Below are 26,978 nucleotides of genomic sequence, written 5' to 3' on the forward strand. Positions count from 1 at the left end.
TGTGTATGTGTGTATACATGTATGTAAGTTTTTGTGTATCTGTATATGTATACGTATGTATTTATCTGTGTGTATGTGTGTATGTATGTATGTGTATCTGTATATATGTATATGTATGTAGATATATGTGTGTATGCACATATTTGAATATATGTATGTGTATATGTATGTGTGTGTCTATGTATGTGTATGTACATGTGTGTATATATGTATGCGCATACAATTTAATAGAAGTCCAAATTAAATATAACGCTCTGGGTGTTGATGTGCCAACAATATGTTTTTGAATCACAGCGATATAATTCCAGGTTTGAATTCCCTATACATTCCAGTGAACGTTTCTTTCCAGGAATATTATTGGAATATGACCATATGTATTTTCACAGAAAAATCATTTGGATTAAAGAATTTGAATAATATAAATTCCCTGCACAAATTAGTTATAATACAGCTTGACTCTGCTGAATCCTACACAACGAATGAAACATTCTTTAGGTAACAGGAATATATAGTATTCCGCCTGACCTCAGTAAGCAACTGACATTTTCGATAAAATAACAAATATTTACCTAATGGAAAATAACTTTATAGAAACTTCTCATTACTTAAAAAATAGAATCGAAGTTATAATAAGAAATGTATAACTAAAATTAAATTATACTTCTTCGACTATGTAAAATGCTGAGAAACATTGCCTGGGTAAAGTTGGACAAAACACTGCCTCAGTAAACTGTTATGAAATACTGCCATAACATGGTCGTATGAAACACTGTCCGGTACAATGGCATGAATCACAGCCCGTGTAAAGTGATTTGAAACAGGCAGTGTTTCATACCACTTTACTCAGCCAGTGTTTCGTTACAGTTTACTCAGGCAGTGTTTCATAACACTTTACTATGAAGTAATTTATACCACTTTATTCAGACGGTATCTCATTAATACTTTACTTAGGAAGTGTTTTATATCAGGCAGTTTTTCATTATATTTTACGGAGTAAGTGTTTCATAATATTATTTGAATATGAGCATATGTATTTCCACAGAGAAATCACTTGAATTAAAGAATTGGAAAAAAAATTATCCGCACAAATTAGTTATACTGCAGCTTGATTCTGCTGAATCCTAAACCACGAATGAAAGATTCTTTAGGTAATAAGAATATATTATCTTCTGCTTGACCTCAGGTCGCAATTAACATTTTCTATAGATAACACATATTTACCTAATGGAAAATATATTTCTATAAACTTCACATTACTTAAAAAATAGAATCGTATTTATAACAAGAAATGTATTTCTAACAGTATATTATAGAACGTCGACTATGTCAGGTAGATCACGAAAATTTAATCGAATTATGATAAACTTGACCAAGACCGAAATCAACATATTTACTTATATTAATAATGTTTCTTATAATAAACCCTTATTAAGTAGTGTGTATTTTAACAGTATATTAGTTGTATAAATATAAAAATTGAAAAACAATAAATAAGATCAAGTAGAAACAAACTTAATTTTGTATCAGGTTAAGTCAAACATACAATGTTACATCACATTATATTACAATAGATTATGCTAAACTACAAAGTCAAAAAAACTATCAACCAACTCATAGTAAATATGCATAACAGCGTATCAATATGTAGCAATATATACGTAATGTTCCAACACATAGACAAGACAAGAATTATTTATTTAGTTTCGTATGGGTGATTATGTTATGAATATCTGTACATTTTTGTTGTGTATTTTGCCATGACAGTGAACTTTAGAAATTATTAATAATGATGATATTACATAATTAATTTTGTACACAATTATAGATTATATCTTACGATATCAAGTGTGCACGTAGATGGCATATGATTTATAAATTATATTGTCAAATTTCTATTACTAAAACCAGTTGACAAGTCTAGGGTAGTTTCTCATTAGCTGGTAGAATCAGGTGGGTTCTTATAAAAGTTCAGTTATTTATCAATGGATGGTTTATGTCAGGTGATCATGTACTGTGAAATATTTGATTCAGTAGAAAGGTTTTTCAGGTGAGCTTATTGCGACATATAATTGAAATAGACTGTTAAGGGGTATATATTAAAGATAACTGAGCAATCAAACCTTTCCCAGTTTGGCTTCTTTTCTATATTCGATTCGTATTTCATGTGTTCTCGTGTAAACGTTAGTCTTCATACGTATTTAATAGTGTGCATATATACTACTTGCGAGGAGATATTTATTTGAAATATTCATTGGCATTACTAAGTTCTCACCGGACTTAAATATTAGTATGGCTGGTGTGCACTATTAAAAGGGATTTGGAGAATGCCAAATTGATACTTCAGGACTGTAGGCCGACCAGTGCATTCTATGACCTGAAATTCGTCAGGAACATTCGATTAGTTTGAACGTGAATACATTTGTTTAGGATTATTTTGGACTAAATAATTAATATTGTTATTTATTCTTAGATGTTTACTTTTTAACTTTGATAATTTAATTATATGTTAAGTTTTGCAAAGCTTGTTGGTCTGGCTTCTTCCTCTTATATAGTTTATGAACCTAAAGTCGTAACAACTTGCAACATCAGAAGCGTGATACAATCGAACTCTTAGAAACTGTTGTAGGAGAAGTTACATAATGCTAGAAAATTCTAATAAAGCTGAAATATCTGCAATGTTTGGAAGTTCGATAGTTCTTCTGTATTTTAATCTGGGAAGCTCCATTACACGCGGTTTCGTTTTGGTTCTTCATTATCAGTCGTTGCAGCGTATTTGTAAATACATATGCTATTCATAACTTATATCCGCCAGTTCAAGAATTTGTATGTGTTCTGTCTTCTGTAACTCACGTGCGAGATGCAAAGGCGTCTTTCCGTGTTTGTTTCTCACATTAACATCTGTTCCATTTACTCGGATCAAAATGTTCAAAATATCCGTGTTTTTGTGCATAGCTAAATGAAGCGCTGTGTCGCCATCCTTATCTTTTATTTCTATGACAGCTCCAGATTGTATAAGAATTCTAACGGCACAGATATTTTCCTCTTGCACAGCTGTGTGCAAAGGAGTTTGTCCACACGAGTCGCGTCGATTTATTTCATATTTTCGCTGTTCTATTGCCCATGCAAGTAAACGTGCATTATTAGTACAGGTTACACATAATTGCAGCAAGGATTGTTTCTTCTCGTTTATATGTTCCCAAGTTTTAATTTTCTGAAACAATTTGAAAACTCCGTTGTGTATTTCTGATCTACTGTTTGTACTTCTTTCCGACAAGATCAATGCCTGGACCTCTATCACACGACGTATAGCCTCCTCTCTCAGCCTATTATCCCTCCACTTAGTGATTTTCCAGACTTTGTTAAAGACACTATCTATCAAAGTTCTGTGTGTTGATAACATTTCATTTATTAAACCTTTAGTGTTATTTAGCGCAGAAGCATTTTGTTGAAGAACCAGAAGTTTTCTATCATCTTTTTTACCTCGTTTTTGAGAATACTTCTTCCACATTTTGCTGCCTAGAATATAATCTGCCAAGTTAGCTGCGCTGTCGGATGTATCGTTTTGTACAACGAACACTAACAGTGCTTTCCCTGTAGTTTTGTCTAGCTTTGAGACGATTTCCCAAGTGTATTTATCATCACATATGCTTTCAAACTTCCCAATGAAGGCACGTTTAAAATCGTCATTACTAAAAAGTTGACTACTACAAACTTTCTCGACATTGCCATTTGTAATTTCAGAAACAAATCTCTCTACGAGATGCGGAAATTTATTATGTTTTTTCAACATCGAAACACTCTGGTCATGTTGGACAAATTGTCGTAATAGCGTCAAGTCGCATAGAGACAAGACATGTTTGAAAAGTTTGTCATTGTCGTTTAAAGCTAAAGAGTTAAAAATTATTAACTTTACAGCTACTGAGACGCAAGGGAACCTTATTAGATATTTGTTGTTTTCAGTCTGTTCAATAAATGCTTTTGGTACATCCTTAACTGCACGTTGCATTCTTTCTTCTTGAATCGAAATATCTTCATTGTTAGATTCCCTCAGAAGCCACTTTAATATTTCTATAGCTGGTTCTTTCAATTGCAACTGAAATTGGTGTAAAGTATAAAAACCAATGTGGCTAAGAGTGCTACAAATAAAAAGAATGCAGAATCCAAGAAGATTCTTTGTTTTAAGATCGTCAAGGTCTCGGATCATCTCATCGATAGGATTCTGAAAAAAGTAGATCGAAGAGCCCTCAACCATATCTTCCTTATTAATGATGTAGCGTTTGACGTAATAGAAGAAATATTTGGCTGGAACCAACTGCACGCATTGTATGCTGGTCTCCATTGGCAGTTCATACCCCAAACGTTCGCAGCGTGAATTCAGGACTTTTATTTTCTCATCATCAGTGCATTCATATTGAGCAGATATGTTTAAAACGTAGCCCCCATCAAGCATACTTACTTTCTTTCCTTCGCTTAGTTTTTCGATGTACGACTTGTTTGAATATGAGAATATAACCTTCCAACAGCCTTTATGAATGTACGATTTAACGTCTTCCAAACATTTTATAATAAACTTATTATCATCTTCCAAAATATCATCCATAACGAGTAGTACCTTTTCTTTATTGTAGCAAGCACGGAGATGATCTTCTTGTTTTATACGAATTACGTTCCAGTCTCTGTGCTTGCTCTTAAAGACTTGCATCACACCATATAAGACACACGTTTTTCCCGAATAGGCATCCCCTCGCACGCCAACAAGACCATTATTTTCGAGAGTGTCTATCGCAACATTCATCGCAGCAGTTATAACAATACCTTTACATTTTTTGATCATCTTGGAATCGGTGCTTTCTGAAAAAATAGATCGGGTTTCTTAAAGTTGTCTAATTAATAGACACATATTTATATGGATATAAATGTATGTGGTTTGGGTACTAGGTGAGTTTGTAATCGAATATATATGTAGATATGTATATAAATGTATGCAACTGTGACCTCAAGCCCGGTTTCCGTCAGACCTAAATCTTTCTATTTAAGTGAGATTACGAACAATGGAAAAGATAAAAAATTTATAGCCAATACATAGTCCCTAGGTTGGGACTAAGCATATAGCTTTCAGAGCGACAAAACAAATCCAGTTTGAAGACAAAGTTGGAACTAAATGTTGAAGAGGAAGCGCATTAATTAGGCAGATAATGTCATATCAATCTAATTTCGATACTCATTGGTCGTGATTAAAGGCAGTAGCCCATTCTGCTTGCTGATCAAATATATATAGTAATATACGCAACGGCAAGTCAATGAATGTAATAGTGAAACTTTCTCCCCGGATCACATAACGGCCTTTTATATCAGAGGTAAATTTGAAACGGATTTAGGGATTAGTTTGCAACTTTGAGACTCGTCCACAAATAAGTCTCTCGTAATTTCGGCCCTTTTCTCGGATTAATCCGTACATCTATGTAATACAGCTGGGTATCTTTCGACTTTTGACACTTAACAGCGGCATTGGGATTTATGACTGTTCTGTACTTATGAGATTGAATTACTTTTATTCTCTAATATTAAGGACCAAATTATTTGTTTCCGCAAACAATCTCAAAACTGTTTAATGACAAACTTAAACAAACAACATTAACAATTCGTTCCCTCGTTGTCCAGTTCTGATTCCTAAAGTGAGAGTGAGAGTAATGTGGAGTATATGAATTGTTCAACCCCTTAGCGTCATAAACAAGTTGATATATATATGTTCGCGTCAATAAGCATATGTTCTGCTTAATTACAAATTGTTGCAATTTACCTGCTTCGGTCAGACTCTCTCTGTCTTAAAACGATTTCTTTGTACTAGCGTTAGAAATTTTACGTCTACGTATAAGTTTCGCAATGGACGTTCCTGCAAATTTGGATTTATGTTTCTTTCCTAATGTATGAACAGGTTATACCCTCTCCGTGCGTGTGAGTTGGATAGATCATTTTAATGAAACAAATAAAATATCAGGGGCGTCGGAGCTAGGGCGGCCCCAATAATTCGTCATGATAAAAAAGGTGTGCTTAATATGTACCATTTATCGGGTAGGACTATACATGCAATAGACATATAACTGAAAATTATTAATGCACATGAGTAGGTAACAATGACAGTCTAGTGAGCAAAACAAGAATGTTTCTCTTACATTGGCGAGCAACTGCCTTTTGTATTGGAGACAAAAAGAAAGTAGTATTTTCCTCACATTAAAAGTCTACATTACTTTGATTTTTCATTATTTTATACGACAATGTAAACTTAGGAGTCATTCAATTATTGCACTTGCTATGTTAACATGAGTACACTGAATATTTTCTTTCATCTTCTAATTACTAAATCGATCTAGTAGAATGAAGAACCAAGAACATAGTTTTATTGAAATCTGAATGGGTTAAACACCATTCCTGGGTTCACTATGATGAGGACATTTTATTTAATATTTCTTCCTGTCTGTCTGACTCTTTCCCTCTCTCTCTCTCTTTCTCTCTCGCTGTTTCTCTCTCTCCCTCGTTCTCTTTCTCTTTCTTTCGTTCTTTCTCTCTTTATATATATATATATATATATATATATATATATATATATATATATATGTGTGTGTGTGTGTGTGTGTGTGTGTGTGTGTGTGTGTGTGTGTATGTGTGAACATTATTAATAAATAAAGCTAAACAGTTTTATTTAAATGAATTATGAAAATTGTGTTATTTATAATATAAAATACCATGATAACATTTGCAGCAGAACACAACTTATATATTATAAATTATCATCTGCATAATGCTTACAATAATATAAATAAAAAGTATTCAATAAAATAATTAATCATACTTTATCGAACATTTATTTCATAATACTTCTGTTTTCAATTAATTAATAAACTTATTTTTATGATATTAGTTGAACACTTTCTCTGTTTTGCTTCTTATCTAACTTAGAATAATATAAAATTATCAAAAAGGAAGTAATTGGATTGCCAATTCATAACATAGTTTACAGTGTATAACAAATATTTAAAAAACGGAAACAAAACCATTGATGTATTTTTGAGTTTTGGTATTCTTGTCAAATGTACGAAGTTTCGTGATTATGAACTTGATTTTTATGTGACAATTCTTCATGAAGTACATCGGATTTCAACAGCGCGTTGACATCTGCAAGTGTATTTCTGTTCTCTCATTGAATGTTTGAAATGAAAATATGGGACAAATATGAAGTCGTTCAATTGTAATTATGAAAAAGACTCAGAGGAATGTAATGTTTTAATTTTCTTCATTTTGATTGCAGTAAGGAAGATGTAATTACATTTTGAATATAGTCGAAATTAAGGAAGAGTTTCGAAATGTGTTATTAAGCTTGAGATTCCATGACATGGCTCGTGATATTCGGATTTGCAGCACTAGAAAAATACATTTGAGGAAATTAAGGATGTAAAGTTGTAATTATATTTTTGCCATTCTTATTACCAGCTAAAGAAGACAGTTTAATCCTTATCATTTCAAGAGAAGTGTATGGCGTCTATATCTAACCTAAATCGGAAACATTGAATCAAAAAAGTTAATGCGGAATGTAGCAAAGCAGCTGGTATGTTGCAGTCCAAGAAACAACTGCTCTAGTTCATTCAAAGAAGTAGTTAATCAACCAAAACATAACACACATACAATATAAGTATACATACTTGTTTTTCAACGTAGTTCATAATACACTATTGGGCACACGTGATTGCAATATGAAGTGAGCATAAATGCAATATCGTAAAAAATGAACGATTCTGTAAAGTTAACTGATAAAAAATGCGCATATTATTATCAATAATGTTGAACTCAGTTTTGAATTCAGTCTGATGGACCAAAAAAGTAAAATCGACCACAAATTGTAGAGTTGGTGTTGTTTATTTTATCATGTATATATTAGCTAAAATGCGACCTTTGGTAGACATACGAGCAACCTTTAGACTACCGCGGTCGCCTAAAGGATATATCTAGTGTCGCCAAAAAGTCAGACAAAACTTTCTAATGTTTCTGTGAAACTAAAACTGTATTAGTCTCTTGATATATATAAACGAGATATTAATAAGGTTAAAACTTATTTTTAAGTGACCTTTATTTAAAAGGATGCTTAGATGTTTAAATTTTAATATATATATATATATATATATATATATATATATATATATATATATATATATATATATATATATATTCGCGGTGCAAACTTTCGGCGACATAATATATGTATATTACGTATATCTTTGTTGGTAGCGTGTATGTTTATCTAACTAAAACAGATTTTAAGTTTATTTTTGATCATCATCGTGTTACATATCGCACCGTTAGCATATGTAATGAAATACCATAGCCCCACATATTAGCTAAATATTTTGCCCACTTCTAGGTTTAACCTCTGTAGTGAAACCTTCAAGCGTAATGCGCATGCTTATATATTGGCCGAGTCAGCTTCTGGAAATGCCGTCCTAATATTTTCAAAAATAATCGCGGGTATGCAGTTGCCTTACATAAAAAGCATTGTAATTATTACAAATGATATGCAGGGATTTGTAGACTTAACAGTGATCTAGCAGTGTAGCCACTAGGAAGAATATTCCAAAGTATGGAAGATGTTGGTTGATCATGCAATTTGATTGAATGTGACTGTTGCTTGTTTATTCCGTCAATACCTCCTGTTGCAAACTGCGCCAGAATAGCTCGCAGTGACATGCATCATTCTTAGATATAGTGCATACTGTAAATTAAAGATTGGCTTTTGATTTAATATACATGCAATTTAGGTGCTGGAGATACTACACAATGCCACACCATTATAGGGGTGGGGTGTGTCTCGTATCATTGCTTAAGGTAGTTTACCTATAAATGACCATTTGGAGTAACGTCATTTTCGCTCGTTAGGAAATGCATGACGATTACATATAACGAACACCGGGTACATATAAAATATCCCAAGTACAACACCCACCTCCCACCTCTTAAAAATAAAAGACAAGACATAATAAAGTGTTATACTTTATTTTTCCTGACATCCATTAAAAGGTACTTAGTTAATTAAACACCCTATCACCAAATACTAAAACCCCAGCATTAAAATAACACCCGTTCTTTTCTTTTCTTATAGGCGCCCCATTTGGCCGAGTAGTCTAAAGCGCTCTCCATTATGGATCATTGCCATCTCACCTCTATCTGCGTAGGGTCGAGTCTCAGATTCGGCCAATGTGGGTATGTCAGAAAGCTTGCCAGTAGCTTCTCGAGGGTCGGTGGTTCTTTCTGGGTATTTTCCGGGTTCTTCCTATACCATGTATAACCTATCGTGTGCTTAAAAATGGCATTATACCCTACAACAACAACAACTTTTCTTATATGTGTGATTATTGATAGAATCCAGGATAATTAGTGGCTCACTTGGTAACTTGATGTATCTCTTGTACCTGACTTGACCATGCTTCTGGTGCATGACCTTTGTGTTTAGATTTGCACTGACATAGAAACATGATTGGCCTGCCATGATGGAGGCCACTGGTATCGTGTATTATATATTTCAGTGATTTTCACTATCAACTCGTAACGTGTGACACATATTTTCAAATTAAACAAATGATGAACATTGGTGTAGTGTATAATATGAGAAACACATTGGCAAAGTGTGTTAATCAACAACGTTCGTAACTTCAGAATGGTTGATTATTAGAAATTTACACACAATGAGGTTACCTCCACTGATGTCTAAACCCTGCTGATAACCCTTCATACCATTTCTATATTTCTTCAAAGTTACTAATCGGGGATCACATCTGAGTGGCATGGTATTTTGATGCAACAAAACTTTCTCTCATACATAATGCAAGAGTCAATTAGGAAAGGAACGCATGTCAAAGCACTTCGTTTCTTTGTTTGTGTTGTTGTTGTTGTTCTTATTGTTTATCTGATTCGACGCGTTGGTGGACTTAACGATGGATATGTTTTCTTAAATTCGAGCCCGAAATTCGAGTCAACTGAAGCGAGCGAGATGAGAATATTTTGTGATTTTAAAGGCGAGCATCTTTGACCACTCGGGTACCTGAGCCCATGATTTTCCTTTTTCTATTTGTTAAATTGTTATTCAGAATGTTTTTTTCCTTCCATTCCTGGCGGGGAAGCCGCTAGTTTCGAACTTGCGACCTCTTGTTTGACAGCCTAGGTTTCACAGAAAGACAGATGAGAATGTTTTTTATATGACTAGGTCGATTGCCCGTCCTAGGACGGGAATTAAAAATATTTAAAAAAAAATAAATAAATACACTCGGGCAGAGAGTTTTAAAAAGTTTGAAGATAAATATAAAAAAATAATGAAAAAATATATTGCGAATGCCGCTACGAGTTTCAGACTCGTGACCTCTTGTTTGGCAGCCGGAACATATAGAAAGACAAATATGTTTTTTATGTATAAGATATACCAATGTATCTACAAGGCTGTGGTGTTGTTTTTGTTTTTCGGAAAATATGTTCTACCACATCTGATCAAGACATCTGTAATGCAATTTATTTTTTCTTTGTATAGCTCTTTGCTATTTTTATCCGTTGTGTATAGTAGGCTTTATATCTGAAAGGTACGATGCTGAGTTTTTATTTTTTGTATTTAATTTATTTCTCTGTTTGTTTTTTAGTTCATTATTTAAAGACTTTTTTGCATATAAACTTTGTTTTACAAAATGTGATATACTGGTCATTTTTTAAAAATGTCTTCTGTAATGCTAGATCTCCATTTAGCCAAACAAATACTATCCCTCAGTCCATATTTTCTTGATCTGACTATATATTTAAGAACTATAGTTTTGACATATCTCATTTTTGTTGTTGGTTCTATTAATTTGGTTATATTATTGTTTCTGTACATCCCATGTATTTGTTTCAACGTATACACAGAGAAATATATATTTTTTACACAGATTCCCTTTTATCTAGTTTGATTTTTAATGCTTTTTGAAATATTTTATAATTTATAATGTCTAATATGTTGGATTATTTAGTCATCCCTCCATCATTACTTTATGAGTTTCGCTTAGAAGTTAATGTTACTTCCCTCCCTATATGAACAGGATTATTTTTTGTCAAAGGTATCTAGCACGCTGTCCTTTAAATCTACCTAGTTAAACATATACCATGTGTTAATATACATATGTCTGAGCGACCTGCATTCGATCGCTTTTATTCAAATTTGCAGATGCCTACATTTGTAAGTTAGTTCGAAGTCTTTCTCAATTGTGTTGAATTTGTATACTCTTAGATCCCCCCCCCCCTCCGCACACACACACACCAGTCACTCCTAAACCTATTGCACGTGTCGTTATAAGTTCTGGTTCTAGTCCAGAATTGTTCCACCGCCAGTTACTTATCAACATAATTTCAGTTTTTTGCATGATTAATTTTAGATTCTATTGCTTTCCAGAAGTCCATCAATTCCTTTTCTTAATGTTTGGAGGTGTAGGCATTGGATGTAAAATTTGTATTAGTCAAGAACATGCTGTACCATTTCTAGTTCGTTGTTGATGTTTGGGAGTTAAATTCCCTTTAATTTGTTTTGTTATATATTTTTATTCGGAGGGCTTCTATTGCTATTACATATAATATCATCGATAAGTAACAATCCTGTCTCGCGAAACGTTCTATATTATATTTCATCGTGCATATATAAGAATAAATATATCGATGTAAATATACTCTATTCTGTTAAAAGCCTATTCTTGATATGTACGATCAAGGCTCCCTCATCTTCTTTAGTTTCCAAAAAATCAATCGTTGTTTTTAAGGTTAGAATTTTGTTATGAATATAATGTTAACTATGTTTCCGACACATGTTTTAATTATGTTAGAAAGAATTTTACTACGTATTTTATAGTCTGTATTTAAAAACGATATTCATATCCAACTCGTTATGTCTTTTACATCTCCTTTCCCCTTATACATAAGTGTTTCTATACATTCTTTCATCGTGGACGTCATTTCATTATTTAATGGAATATTAACATATCATATCTTGAATATTGGAATTAAGATATATTTTAAGGTAATCTATAAATCTGTCGTTAAGCCACCAGAACCAATTTATTTTCCTTTAAGGAGTTGCTTGAATGCTGCAATTATTTCATTTGATATTATAAGTTTTTCGCATTGAGACCTCGAGTCCTGTGGGATTTAGGAGAATTATATATTCCCAGCGTATGATTCTATCACCCCCCCCCCCGATATATTATGTAATGCTTAGTTCTTTTTGAAAGCTGTATATTTCTTCCATTATGTGTGTTGGTTTAGTTATGGTAACGTTATCTTTTTTAGTTTATCCATATGCCTGCTATTTCCTTTTCTTATTTCGTCCTTGATTTGCATCCTTCTTGTCTTATTATATGATTTGCAGAATTCTTCTGCCCTTAGTTTGTGCCAGTCAATTTGTAATCTTATAAAACTTCGTACTTTCATCACTTGTATTTTATCCTCTTCTTTTTGTATTTAAATATTTATTATTGTATTGCATTCTCTTTGCCTTTCCCGTCTTATGTTTTGTTTTACTTGTCAATATGTGTTGGTTATTGATTTAATTTTCTTTATTCCCCTCCATTGCTCTTTCATTACGTTGTAATATTGCCTATTCAAAAAGGTTTCTAACAATACTTCAAGTATGGCTTTGTATTATTCGTCTTCTACAAATGAGTTGTTTAATTGCTGTAGGTCCTGACCCAATCTTGCCCAGCTTCACTTGGTAGCAGGTAAACAGTAGCTAAATTAACGATCGAATAATTCAGTTTTCTTGTATTTCTTTGCAGTTTTGACTGCATTATACTAATCTGTATTTCAGGTTGCTTGAAACGGCTGCGATCAGTACTAGTATTGATGAAAATAAAATTATAACTTCCGCTTGCTATTATGGTGTATTTTTGTAACAGCTAGCAAAACTGTATATGAACTGGACGGTAATTGTTACATTTGAAACTATGGCAGTCAGCCAAGTCTAAAACGTTCATCAAACTTTTTTTAAAAAATCATTTATTTATCAGTAAATTGTTTAAAGATAGTATATCCTTTGGGTTGTCCCCTTGCCACACAACTTTGGAAATAGTTCAGAGAGCTTCTCCATTTACCATCATGGATATGAAATAAAGGTATGATGTTTATCGATAGAGGGTATTTGCTTCAATCGAGTGAATAATGAATATATTTCATATATATATCAATTTTTTTGTGGATGGAATATATCCGTTATTCACTCAATACACGCCGGTTTTACTTTATGTTCCGCTCGAACGTATTGGCTAGCAAAATGTATAATAAATTGAAGCAGAAGCTCTCTTACTGGATAATGTTTGCTGATCACCATTTATTTACTGCTGTTGTTCTTCATATTTTTATAGAAAATAGTAGTAGTAACAGATAATGCTTTTTGGCCGATTGGACCGATGTGACCCAATTGGGCCCCGAATTCAAGGTGCCCCGCGCGTTAGTAAATTTTAAAAATATATTTATAGACAGAAAGTATCTTTAAATCGATGGAATAAATGTAAAGTTTGATATTGTATAAAACTGGTTTAAAAGTTTATTTCCAAATGCAGTGCTCACAGGAGGCCCCTCACGTAAATCCAGGGGTCCCGTCAAAATTATCCAAATCCAGCCCCGCGTTTGCTAAGGCCACTGCTTAGTAATAACATAGTTCTCTTTCATAACTCAACCTTGAATACACATAATCAAAAAGAAAAAATGAAAAGTAGGTTGCTGGATTCCAACCTGGTGCAAATGCCTGATATGTGGATATGTTTACCATTAAACTAAGAATACCCTTCGATGTTCTTTGTCATAATGTTATCAAAGTTTATCTATTACATTAGGACAAAAAACAGCTTGATTTGATTGGTTGGTTGGTTTTTTTGGTATGTATAAGCGTAAGTGTATAACACCAATTTATATGGCTCTACATGGCGGCCAGTAATTATGGTGGAAGAAGAACCCCGGAAGAACCACTGACCCACATGAAGATACGGGCAAGCTTTCTCGCATGCCCACGTAGGTAGAGTCCACACTCAAACCCATGCGGGTAGTGACAGAGATATAATAACGATGAGCGCATTAGACCACTCGGTCACCCGTGAGCCCATTCATAATTGACTCCAGTGAATTATGAAAAGATATTTAAAATGGAAAATACACTAATTCGCTGACTAGCATATAATAAAAATACGTATAATCATCTGAAATTCAAGTACATAATGATTGCTATATACAGTAAACAAATCAAAAAATTAAACAGCAATCTCTCCAACAAAATATTTGCAAAATCAATCTATATTCAAATAACCACGCCTATCTTTAAGATCAAAACTTTATACAGTCCGAATTAAAATCATTTGGCAATTCCGGATTAAGGCCAGTTATTCCAGTCCCGTTTAATAAGTATAATAAAACAGTCGCCTGATTACATGAAGTGATCACAAAAGCCAATATTTTATGGATGCTGACAGCAGAACCCCGATATTCAGACCGTCCAACGCATGCGATCACTTTATTTCCGTCTCGCTGATAATCGCAATAGCGAAATACACTGAATATAATACTGTTAGGTGACACATATAAATTATATCTGAGCGAGATATATACTAAACTTTTGGGCGACACATGAACCATTCGGCGACCGGTCGCCCAAATCATGACCCACACATATTCATTATACAATGATGTCGCCGAAAGGTTGAAATTTAGACGCTGTCGCCTAAAGGTCGGATTTGTGCATATATATATATATATATATATATATATATATATATATATATATATATATATATATATATATATCATCATCATCATCATTTGCGACTCAGTCTCGAAAGACCATGCGAATAGCACCCTTGGGGTGTTGTTTGTCTCTGTTGGCATCGTCTGCTGTGGTTGTGCAAGCCTATACGTGAGTGACAGTCCCTATTGCAGTTGGTGCAGACATACTGGAAAGTCTGCATTACTGTGGTTGCTGCCGCGTTCTTCTTTCTCTTACGTTTCTCTTCCGCCAACTGACCTCTACTCGCATGAGCGACTGATATGCCATTGTTTACTGTTAGTCTCCAGGTGTCTCGGTCCTCGGCCAGCTCTTCCCATCCCTCGGGTGAAACGTTGCATGCCTTCATGACCCTCTTGCATACATCCTTGAAACGGAGTGATGGGCGTCCGACTCTTCTCATGCCAGTGGCCAGTTGTCCATATAGTATGTACTTTGGTAGCCTTCCATCCTCCATGCGTCGGACGTGTCCTAGCCATCGAAGGAGGCGTTTGCTCAGCAGGGAGTACATGCTGGGGATACTTGCACGCTACAGGATCTCGCTGTATGGAACACGGTCTTGCCAGCTGATTTTCAGGACGTGTTTTAGGCACCATATATGGAAGGAGTTGAGGAGGCGTTCTTGCTTCATGTAGGTACTCCAGGTCTCACTTCCATATAGAAGGGTGCTGAGAACGCAGGCCTGGTAGACTCGGACCTTGGAATTCTCTGACAGCGCGTTGTTTTCCCACACCCTCTTCGTTAATCGAGCCATGATGGTGTTTGCCTTTCCAAGCCTTCTGTCCATCTCCATATCAATCGAAAAAGTGTTGCTGATGGTTGACCCTATGTAGGTAAAGTTGATGACTGCTTCCAGGGTGACACCGTTGATTTTGATGGAAGGGGCAATGGTGGTATCTTGCACGCTCACATTTGTTTTTTCCAAGCTGATGGTGAAACCAAACTGCATGCAGACATCAGCAAAATGGTCTCCCAGTCTCTGGAGGGCTTCCTCGGTGTGGGTCAGAAGAGCTGCGTCATCTGCAAAAAGCATCTCCCTGATGAGCACATCTCTCACTTTGGTCTTTGAGCGCAGTCGTGCCAGGTTGAACAGCCTCCCGTCGGACCTGGTGTGTAGATATATGCCATCGGTGGACGTGTCGAAGGCGTAGGACAGGAGCAGGGAGAAGAATATCCCAAAAAGTGTTGGTGCCAGCACGCAGCCCTGCTTCACGCCGCTGTTAATTGGGAAGGAGGTTGAGGAGGATCCATCATACAGGATTGTTTCCTTCACATCTGCATGGAAAGAGAGTATCATGCTGAGGAGTTTTGGTGGGCAACCGATCTTACTCAGAAGTTCAAAAAGGTCCTTCCTGCTGACCAAGTCAAAGGGCTTGGTGAGGTCGATGAACATCACGTAGAGTGGTTGACATTGCTCTCTGCTCTTCTCTTGGATTTGTCGTAGGGAGAAGATCATGTCTGTCGTCGACCTGCCTGCTCTGATGCCGCAGTGTGATTTTGGGTACATACGGTCCGCCAGCAACTGCAGCCTGTTGAGTATCATGCTGGCGTTCAATTTACGAACGATACTCAAGAGCGAGATCCCTCTGTAATTATTACAGTCACTGCGGTCGCCCTTGTTTTTGTAAAGGGTCACAATGGTGGCATCGCGCATGTCTTGGCAGACTACTCCTTCCTCCCAGCAGAGGCAAAGGAGTTCGTGCAGTTGTTTAATCAATGTTGGTTTTCCACGTTTGATGGCTTCGGGCGGGATGCTGTCACTACCTGGTGCTTTGTCGTTTTGGAAGTGAGTCGATTGCTTTGCTGAGCTCCTCTAAGCATGGCACTTCCATGGTGGGCAGATTTTTTTATGCTGCTGAGGGCTGCATCAGTGACTGACGTTTCTCGGGAGTATAGCTCTGAGTAATGCTCTACCCATCTGGCCAACTGTTGCCCACGGTCTGTGATCTTCTCTCCCATCATGGATTTCAGGGGAGCGACCCCTTCCTCTGTAGGGCCTAGAGCCTTCTTGATGCCACTGTACATGCTTTGGATGTTTCTTGACTCGGCACTGCGCTGGATTCATTCGCACAGTTGTTGTCAGTACTCGTTCGCACACTGTCTAGCAATGCGTTGGGTGTTACTTCGGGCACTTCTGAGAGCAGAAAGCGTCCGTTCATTAGGGCATTTTTGTAAGCTATGAAGGATTTTCTTTTCTCCTCGATTTGTGGCTCCATTCTTGATAGGTATGCGTTGAGCAAGTCCTGGCTGGGTCGTTAATTCTTGCCAAACGTTGACGTAACTGTACTGTAGATGGCACCCTTCATGGAGTTCCACTTGGCTATTGCGTCGTGCTCCGGCAGGTCCTGTAGAGCCTCGTCCAGGGCGGACACATACTCCTCCACCTTGGTATGGACCGACATCTGCGCAGCGTTTGTGCGAGGACGTCCTTTTGGTTTTGAGCGGTGTAGCGTGTGTGGCTGTAGTCGCACTCTGCTGCTCACGAGGGCATGGTCGGAGTCGCAGTCTGCACTGTGGTAGGTTCTGGTGGAGAGGATGCTGTTAAAGGCAGAGCGCCTGGTGATGACCAAGTCGAATTGGTGCCAGTGATTAGATCTGGGTTGTTTCCATGACACTTTGTGTTGTGGCTTATACTTAAATAAGGTGTTTGTGACGCACATTCCATGGTAGATGCATAGCTTCAGCAGTCTCTGACCGTTTTCGTTGGTCTTTCCAGTGCCATGATATCCGAGGCAGGTAGGCCATGACTCGTGGTCCGCACCTACTCTGGCATTAAAGTCGCCGAGGAGGAATAGTGGTTCTTTTTTGACGCATCCTTTGATCTGTTCGTCCAGCTGCCCATAGAACTGATCCTCCGCGTCTTCTGACGACGTGAGGGTTGGGGCGTAGACACTGATGATGTTGACAGGACCTGAAGCAGTGATGAGGCGGATTGACAAGAGACGCTAAGTGCCCCCTGTGGGAGGTTCAACCGAGGCCAGGAGATTGTTTTTGATGGCGAAGCCTACTACGTGCTGGCGGGGCTCCTCAGGTTCTCGACACTTCCAGAAGAAGGTGTAGTTTTCCTCTCTGAGGGAGCCACTAGAGGCAATCCTGGTTTCCTGGAGGTCAGCTATGCTGATATTAAGACTGGTGAGTTCTCTATCGATGATGGCCGTCTTTCTGATGTCGTCCACTTATCTGAGGTCGTCGGAGATGCCTGTACACATGGTGCGCACATTCCAGTTTGCAAATCGAAGAGCTGGAGTCTTCTATATTAGTTTCTTGTTTCTTTTGTCTGGTGTGGAATTACGGTCTGCTTGTCATGCTGAACAACACACTGAGCCCCAGACACCCACTGGGGCTGGCAGACGATGGCGGGTCAACACCTTATTGACCGAGGGCTGCCCGGCTTGAGGCGGGCGTTAGTTGGCCAGTGGGACACGACGATCCCTCCTACCGTTAAAGCTGACACGTGGCGCCCCTTCCCTACGCCAATCGGGTGGACTTATAACCCGTAAACTGTCAGCTTCCGTGTTGTTTCCTCACTCAGTAGCGAGAGTAAGTGTCCTCTCCAGGGCGCAAGCCTGGGCGTGGAGTATGGAGGTCCTGGGCTGCCCAGACGTCAGGGTCCCCCTCTCGTCCTTGCTGGTGGGGTCCAAAGCAATGCTGAGCATGACATTTGGCACCAGTTTGGATGCAGGAGCTGCAGAAAGGAGGTCGTAGTCGACCCCTAGCTTCCTTAGGGGCTTCACTCCGGATTTTCTGTCTGGGTTTACTCCCGTGGCCTTTCCTTCTCCCGAAGATATCCACAAGGAAGTGGAGCCATAATCCAATGGATGGGACTTGGTGAGTTTTGAATCAGAGTTTCCTTCTCCTAGATGAACTGCCTGACAAGGCTAACGAGCTTCATCTGCCCGGGTTTGGAGTCAGAGTTTCCCTTCTCTTAGACTGGTTGCCCGCCAAGGCTAACGAGCCCAGTCTGCCCACCCAGTTATACCGCCGGGCACTCGGTCGAGCCACACATCATGCTCTGTTTAAAACAGGGGGCCCGCGTGAAGGTGCTGCTGTGGACACAATAGTGTATGAGAGGCCATATGCAAGTAACATCCTGCCCCGCAGAGCGAGATTGTGGTCCTGCGGCGATCACTACACCTGGGAAGGAGAGGCTATGATAGACGCTTAACTTTACTTTGGCAAGCGGGACGTCAGGTTCTTATTATACAGGTGACAAATGGGTATCTTAGCCTAAATAACACTGATATCATGTCATGATAGGTTCTTATTATGCACGTGACAAATGGATATTTTAACCTAAATAACACTGATATCCTGTCATGATAGGTTTTTATTATACATGTGACAAATGGGTATCTTCACCTAAATAACACTGATGTTATGTCATGATAGGTTCTTATTATACATGTGACAAAACCTGATTTATATATACATATATATATATATATATATATATATATATATATATATATATATATATATATATATATATATATATATATATATAAACTGAAGATGGTAATGATCAATTGAAGATCGTACATTTTAATTATAATATAAATTTCAATAACACACTGAATAGTGTCTTATTGATAAGAGTTTGATCCCTTGTTTTTTATTTAATATTTAATGTATTGAGTAGAATAATATTGAATTTTTTTTAAGTAATGCAACATATGGGACATTATACAAAAGTCAAGCCTTAAATTACCATAGTTTAAATATCATAAAACCCTATTCAATTACTAACTAACTTATGAAAAGCAAATGTAAAATAAAATGTTTTATTAGAAGAACTGTGAATTTGAAATTTGAAAAGTAATGTAGAATCTAAAATATTTTATCAGGTACAAATATACGACAGGTTCTACATTATACATAAATAGAAACATCATAAAACTGTTTTTTTGGACTTATTCATAGCGTGTATTTATAATGAGCGAGAAAGGCTAAATGCTCGCCGAAGACTTTTTTATGTTAATATATTCCGAGTAATATTCCTTATCTGCCTGTGTAGATGTCACATTATACTAAAGCCACCATACATTCAACTTTCAACTTTAGAAAGACGTCAAAGTCTATCAAACGTTCAACACTCTTTATTTTGAAATAGGATCATGAGCTAGTCAAGGTGTATTTACTTTTTAGACGGTATCTAATATCTAGTTTCATCAATTCTTCGAGGGTCTCACAGTGGAAAAAAATGTATCACGCAATAGTCGAAGAGGTTACCCACTACGTTTCAAGTTGAGTTACTATATTACATAAGGTACAGGTATTCTTCATTGTGTATGTCTGACGTTATATATATATATATATATATATATATATAACGTCTGACATATACAATGACGTGTATGTGTATGTTGGGCGTTATCTACAATTTATATTTAGCAGGTTACATAATTATGTTGAAACTGTTGAAATACTTATATCGACCGATTTTATTTTCTCAAAAGTCATTAGGTTTGTTGCAGAATCAAAATGTTACATGGTATCAATAAACTTCAAATCATTCAAATATCGCGTCACTTGCTCAGAAGGGTGGTTCGCAATTGAAAATATATATAATTATTATTTTTACAATTAACGAGGTAAAAACCTTCAAAATCGCTTTGAAAATTAAATCTGCTCAACATGAGATATGCTATTTGTAATTACTCGGCAGTGTTGTGTGTGAGTTATATAAATCAGGTTTTAAAACAATCATTTCGACCATATATGTCTGTCATCAAAATACATGTTATGAATAAATATAGGTTTAGATTTAGTTTCTTCTAAAATGATAATAGCAATGGTTACGAGCAGCCCTTCTGATCTACACTCTTGAATATGCACAATTTCTAGTACATATTATCTTAACATCATTGCAATCAATGACTTAGGAAAGCTTGCACTGTAATCGGAATTAACTAAAGTGCGACTTGAGATAGATACAGCATCTTCGTTGAATGCGTTTACATTTTTGCAATGTCTAGTTTACCCGAGACTCCAAGGTCCAGAATATATTTTATTGTCGCATATTAGTACCACAAGTTTTAATCTTTGCGGCAGGATGAGACCTTCAAAAATCACAGCAAACCAGTTTTAATGATGCATTTTCTTATTATAAAACTTTTGCACATTTAAGAACATGTCTAATTCTATACCATATACTTTCTGTTTTCTGATCTGACCTGTTGCTCACAATCAAATGAAATTTAAATATATATATATATTTCCGTTATGTTTTTTTCTGTCTTTATGAGTGAGCTAAATCTTTCAATCCAACTTAATGATTCGTTCCGTGTACCAAGACATATTACTAGATTACATTATTAAAACGTGATAATGAAAGCGTTGCCACCATAGCCTAAAACTACATACAATTTGTAATCGCATTTGAGGAAAGTGTGACAGTGATCAATCTCAGACCAATACTATACAAATAATATCGGACTTAATTTTTTTCAGTTACTGTGACAAAATATAATTCGTCTCCATGCCATTTTCTGCCCTTCTGATATTAAATACACATATACTGATAAGTCAATTAAGCTTCAATATTCTTACGGGTTTTTTTTTCAATCTGATACTTGATAAATTATTCACAGCATTTAGTAAATCTAAAAGCTGATTATCTTCTTTAAATTATTAATTGGTATATGTTCCATATATTATAGAGTATAAAAACCCATATATCATCTTTGATTTTTACATTGACATGCGATTATATGCGATTGTACGATATTCCAAGTATCATCTAACCTATTAAATGAAATTAATATTCGCCGATTGTATTTTATAATGTGCAATGCACGTTATACTACAATGTGAACAATCAATTTTGTTCTTTTGCCGATTACCTGTGTCCAAAATAAGTTATCGAAATGACAGGTTTAATAATTCACGACCTTGCATATTTCACGTCTGTTCATCAACGGGTCTGATAGTATTTGTACAGTACCAAGCAATCTAATTTTCCAAATGGTTATTGTTTTTCAATGATAGGTCAATCTCATTGCACATTTCACTCTAGTCTGTAGCATTAACACTGTTATGTATGTCCTCATTTAAATATATTATCAATGATTTTTCTGCACGCCAGAACAAACAACGATTCTGTAAGTTATTTAATAAAGATATTGTTCAATAGCTCGATTACCATATGTTGTAATTCGTTGTTTGATATATGCCTCACTAAAGGCGCTTTCCTACGATGTTGCTTTCATGTCATCGAAGTATTCATCACTAAACCCTTTGGAGGGTAATTTTTTAATATATTTTATATGGTAATTGCTTATACATGCAATACAAGACAATATATTTATTTTCGTAAAAATGCATACATATGCTCCACCTTCCCAATCCATATGGGTTATTACCTGTGGAATTTATTGCAGCTGACTACCCTTTACTATTCGGTAAAATACAAAATTGTTACACTGGTGTTATTTAATACAAAATTGTAGAGGAAGCAACTGGATTACTTTAATAGCATAGTTGCAATTAAGCCTCAGCTTAGACCCGAGGTCGAAACGTAAGAAAATGAGCTCTGGAAGTATTTTTTGTGTAGGCATAGTACAACTATCGCCATAAACTTTAATAATCACAGCCTTAATATATGTATTGTAACCGAAGTTAATGTCAAATGATACTTTCGGCTCCCATTTCAGGTCCACCATCACACGTGAACGAATTAAAATAATCGACGAGTAGAGAGGAACCAATTGTTAATGAAACCGTTTTTGAGCGGAACTACTGACAGAGCAAACAAGCTAACTAAAATTGCCATTCTGTATTAATATAAAACGAAAGTTTTGTTCTAATCTGACGTTGTCATTTTATTATTGTATTATTAATTTTATACCTAAGGTATTAAACATATAAAACAATGAAACATATAACTTACCAGGGCTTTAGGTAGCTAGTCAAAGTAGTTTCATATTTTGTGTAACGCTTTGAGGCTTTTGCTATTACACGTTTACTTTAATAGTGGGTTATAGTTTATATTGGATGCAACTTTTTGTTATGTTCTTGTTATAATACATTGCAGCTAATGTTTTACTGAATGCATATGCATTCATGTTCTGGTGAAGCATGCACGACCATGAAAGAGAGCCAAAACTTTGTAGTATTTATTGATTTTCCGTTCCACAGTATATCTATGTATGTCTACCGTCGACTCGATATACAATCAATAAATATCAATGATTTATAGGAACTAGAACATATTTTGAAAATCAATATGTGTGGGTGTATCCATATTTGTTTTAAAAGACAGTAGTTGTCGTGGTTGAATAGAAGGTTTAAAGAAGCTAGCAACACTATGAATCCTTTCAGTGGTCGATTATAAAAAGCATCAATATGATTCAGGACTGAAAAAGCAATCTGGTGTATTGACCTGGAAGTGTGTTTTCATTTACTGCCATGCATTTGGGTTGTTCCAATATATTCTGGTTTATATACTGGAGCCTTTGAAATAAATATGAAAACTTATTATGTTCTATAGAACTGTCAACCTTCACTAATGTTGTTTAATTTCATTTTCCACACTTGGGTTGTGGTTATGAGATATGACTCGTTAATAAATCGTGTGCATGAAAACTGCACATTATAATTAAGTCATTATCATGGAACAACGAAAACAGTATGTCATCCATTGTAATATCGAGCCAAGTGAAAATGACAAAATATTTCCCATAACCCGATCATTCAAAGAATAGTAAAGGATATACCTTGTCGACTGAATAACACAAACCATACATGGATGATCATACTGAGCTATACAAATTATTTCAAAGCTTACATAAGTCGTTAGAGTCTTTGTAAATCACATGTGCTTGATTCTTAGAAGCGTTTTTATGTTTATATGGAAATTAGTTTTATTAAGCTTAATGTATTGCAATATTGTAACCTGGGCAAAACACAGGTAGCAGATTGAATGACATAGTTTACACACGTGCCATGCATTGAACATTAACAAATCATGCATTTCTTAAATGTAAAATATTACAAATATGTACGTACGAAGGCATGCCTTGAATAAACTCGGTTCGCAATCTGGAAATATATATAATTACTTTATACTCAATACACATATAATAAAAGCTTTCCAAAGCAAAGTGATATGAGGTCCAAATTGATACTGGTTAGCTATTCTTTAACAACAATGGTACCGTTCAATCATGGTAAAGATGGTCGACGATAAATAGTAAAGTACGATACATTATTTGCAGAAATTACATAATACGAACATCATGAAACTGTACGATCGACAATCAATGAGACAATGAATATTTGTCTGAAACATACAAATACAACGTAGGGAAATTGAGTCACATACAAAATAAATCGATCTGCACTTACGTGGAAACATGCATGCGTATATTTAAACAAATATGCATAATGCATACACACACATCAATTGACCAAAATGTCATCGACTCTTACCTGTCTCTAAGTTTTGATCAGTTGATATCTGCTGGTGGAAGTTTTCTACATTATGTATCATAAGAAATGTATTGCCCAACCTCTCGGGTGTGAACTCAACGGGAACTGGAATATAATAGGCAGTCTATCGTGGATACAAGATATTCAAAATATTCATAGTATAACATAAAGCTTCAATCATATGATTAATTATCTGCCTTGTAGATCCAGAAACGTTAAAGAATTATTTTAAAGGAAATAAGTTGCACCACATTTAAACGAAATCTTCAAATAATCAAAACGCTTTGAAAAATCTTACCATGCTATATTTTTGAAAACAGGAAATAAGTTGGTCATATTATCTTATAAACAGACTGCGTAGCTTATACTGACAACGTCGGATAAGGATATTTACTGTAGTTGTTTTGGTGCTCGAAAGCGGGATCGAATTAATTTTACACATTGATAAGATGTGTGAGTGGCATTGATACTAGATATAATATTGTCTATTGGCTTTAGTTTTACCTTGCAATTGTTGACTACACCTTGTATGAACATAATTAAATTACGTAATAACCAAGGTTATACAAAATAACTGAGCAGGTGAAATGTATGCTTATTTGCAAATTAATTATATTTCACTTTTGTCATTTTCGTAGTAGATTATACATAGTCTCGTTTGGTTCATATAGTTTGCCGACTGATTTGTTTAGTTTTGTTTGCAAATATAGCATGTTTTAAATGAAGAACAATTTTCTATCAACTTAGCATTGGTTTCAATTTCCTGGGCAATATATCTATAAAAAAATTCAAAGTATCTCTCAAGCTTGAAATTATTATAATACAAAGAACGCGTTGCAGAAACATGCACAAGCAATTCAATGTATTTCTCTAAGTTCCAAAATGAAACTTAAATAAGACACTAAGAGTACCTTGAATAAAATCCAAATAACAATAAATGGTATATCACAAGTCAATCTTGAATATCCGGAAGTTCCACGATGATATAATTGAGAAACAATTTGAATGACTCGTCAGTAATCCCAAAGTAACTCTTTAGGCAAAAGAGCAAATTGTCGCGCTATGATTCGTATGAATAATTTGAATAAATAAGTTCTATCAATTTATTTCCGAACCCACATATAAGTGATTCCATAGAAAATTCATTAAATAGGAGCTAATAATTGTTTACCTATTGCATACATATACGTTCTCATTTAACTTACGCTGCAATTGCATCCTCTGAAACGAACTAATAACAAATTCATCTAGTTCTTCACAAAAGCTATGACTTTGAACTTAACGTTTACTACATATTTTGTTTACATATAAAGATCATAACAAATAGTCAGGTAGACAAAACGTGACACATTTTAGGCAGGCATAAACATTACCCTCAGTAGTGGACATAGGTCAAACACACAAAATAAATTATAGATATATATATATATACATACATATATATATATATATATATATATACATATATATATATATATATATATATATATATATATATATATATATATATATATATATATATATATATATATATATATATATATATATATATAACAATGTGTCCAAGAAGTAATCGCCATCTAGAAAACTGTAAAGGTATGCTATAATTTATGCAACAACTAATAATAATAATAATAATAATAATAATAATAATAATAATGATAATAATAATAATAATAATAATAATAATAATAATGTCAATTCACATTAGTTATAACAACCACATTGTGGTACCGTTTCTGACTGGATCATCCTTTAGCAAATTGTACTATAATATATCTGTATTGTTTGTGATATTTACTATGCTTACATGATAATAACCAATGAAGAAAGAAGAATATAATTGTACCTTTAGGAATTGTCATTTCCTTTTCTTCTTTTTCAGTAGGTGTCATGTTACCATGACGATTGTCAACATGTGATAATAGAGGTTTTGTTTTCCATGCTGTAAACATACAAACATTAAACCGATGCTACCAAATAAACATTATTGGTTGCAAGCTCAATAAATCATGGTGTATTTAGTCTTGCGGTGGCGATAAAATGTGCAGCCTCATTAGTGCTACAACACCGTATTGACATAAAATCTACCTTACCACGTTCGCCTTGGTGTGGTGATATATATATATATGTGTGTGTGTATGTGTCTGTGTGTGTGTGTGAGTGTGCGTGTTTATAATAATACAAAAGAGTTAGACGTTTTTTAAGTCAGCTTAGACAGTCAATCTGCCTGAAAAATTGAACTTACCCACAGGAAAGTTGAGCTTGCCACAAACACAATATCCCAATATCTTAAGGACATATAAACTCTTTGATTCCTTGGTATTCATGTTGGCACCTAACAGTCATGTGCAGATAGTAATATTATTTCAGATATATATTTAAATAACATCCGTATAGAGACTCTTAGATTAGAAGGAGTTAAAATACATTCATAGATGGAAGACAAAAAGCAAACGTGTACATGTATATATATATATATATATATATATATATATATATATATATATATATATATATATATATATAGATAGATAGATATATAGATAGATATATAGATAGATAGATAGATAGATATATAACGGGATACAGATAACAGATTTTGGAAATACATATAATTATAAAAGAGAGAGAGAGAGAGAGAGAGAGAGAGAGCTATATTCATCAGAATATTTAAGAATCCGACTTTGACAATATTTTGAGAACACATTCTTCCATTCAAGTGTTT

At 35.1% G+C, this 26,978-nt stretch overlaps 1 protein-coding gene across 1 annotated transcript; it reads right to left on the reverse strand.

Annotated features, from left to right (window-relative positions):
* LOC149805613 (uncharacterized) lies at positions 1–26,572 on the reverse strand. Its single transcript, XM_089950247.1, has 4 exons — positions 26,100–26,572; positions 24,251–24,355; positions 23,828–23,860; positions 1–4,851 (listed from the first exon to the last, which is right to left on the reverse strand). Exons 1-4 carry the CDS (start codon positions 26,203–26,205, stop codon positions 2,789–2,791), a joined length of 2,307 nt encoding a protein of 768 aa, XP_089806373.1. The 5' UTR covers positions 26,206–26,572; the 3' UTR covers positions 1–2,788.
* Positions 26,573–26,978: the final 406 nt, after the last annotated feature.

Source organism: Sinohyriopsis cumingii, chromosome 2 (assembly GCF_028554795.1).
Source record: "Sinohyriopsis cumingii isolate HCF-2022 chromosome 2, ASM2855479v2, whole genome shotgun sequence".
Lineage (NCBI taxonomy): Eukaryota > Metazoa > Mollusca > Bivalvia > Unionida > Unionidae > Sinohyriopsis > Sinohyriopsis cumingii.

Excerpts from the sequence above, each read along its gene's own strand:
- LOC149805613 (XM_089950247.1), bottom strand. The coding sequence starts at position 26,205 with ATGTTTACAGCATGGAAAACAAAACCTCTATTATCACATGTTGACAAT. Across the intron at positions 24,356-26,099 it reads GGAAATGACAATTCCTAAAG|TTCCCGTTGAGTTCACACCC; the intron begins GTACAATTATAT and ends ATTATATTCCAG. Across the intron at positions 23,861-24,250 it reads TGATCAAAACTTAGAGACAG|ATTGCGAACCGAGTTTATTC; the intron begins GTAAGAGTCGAT and ends ATATATTTCCAG.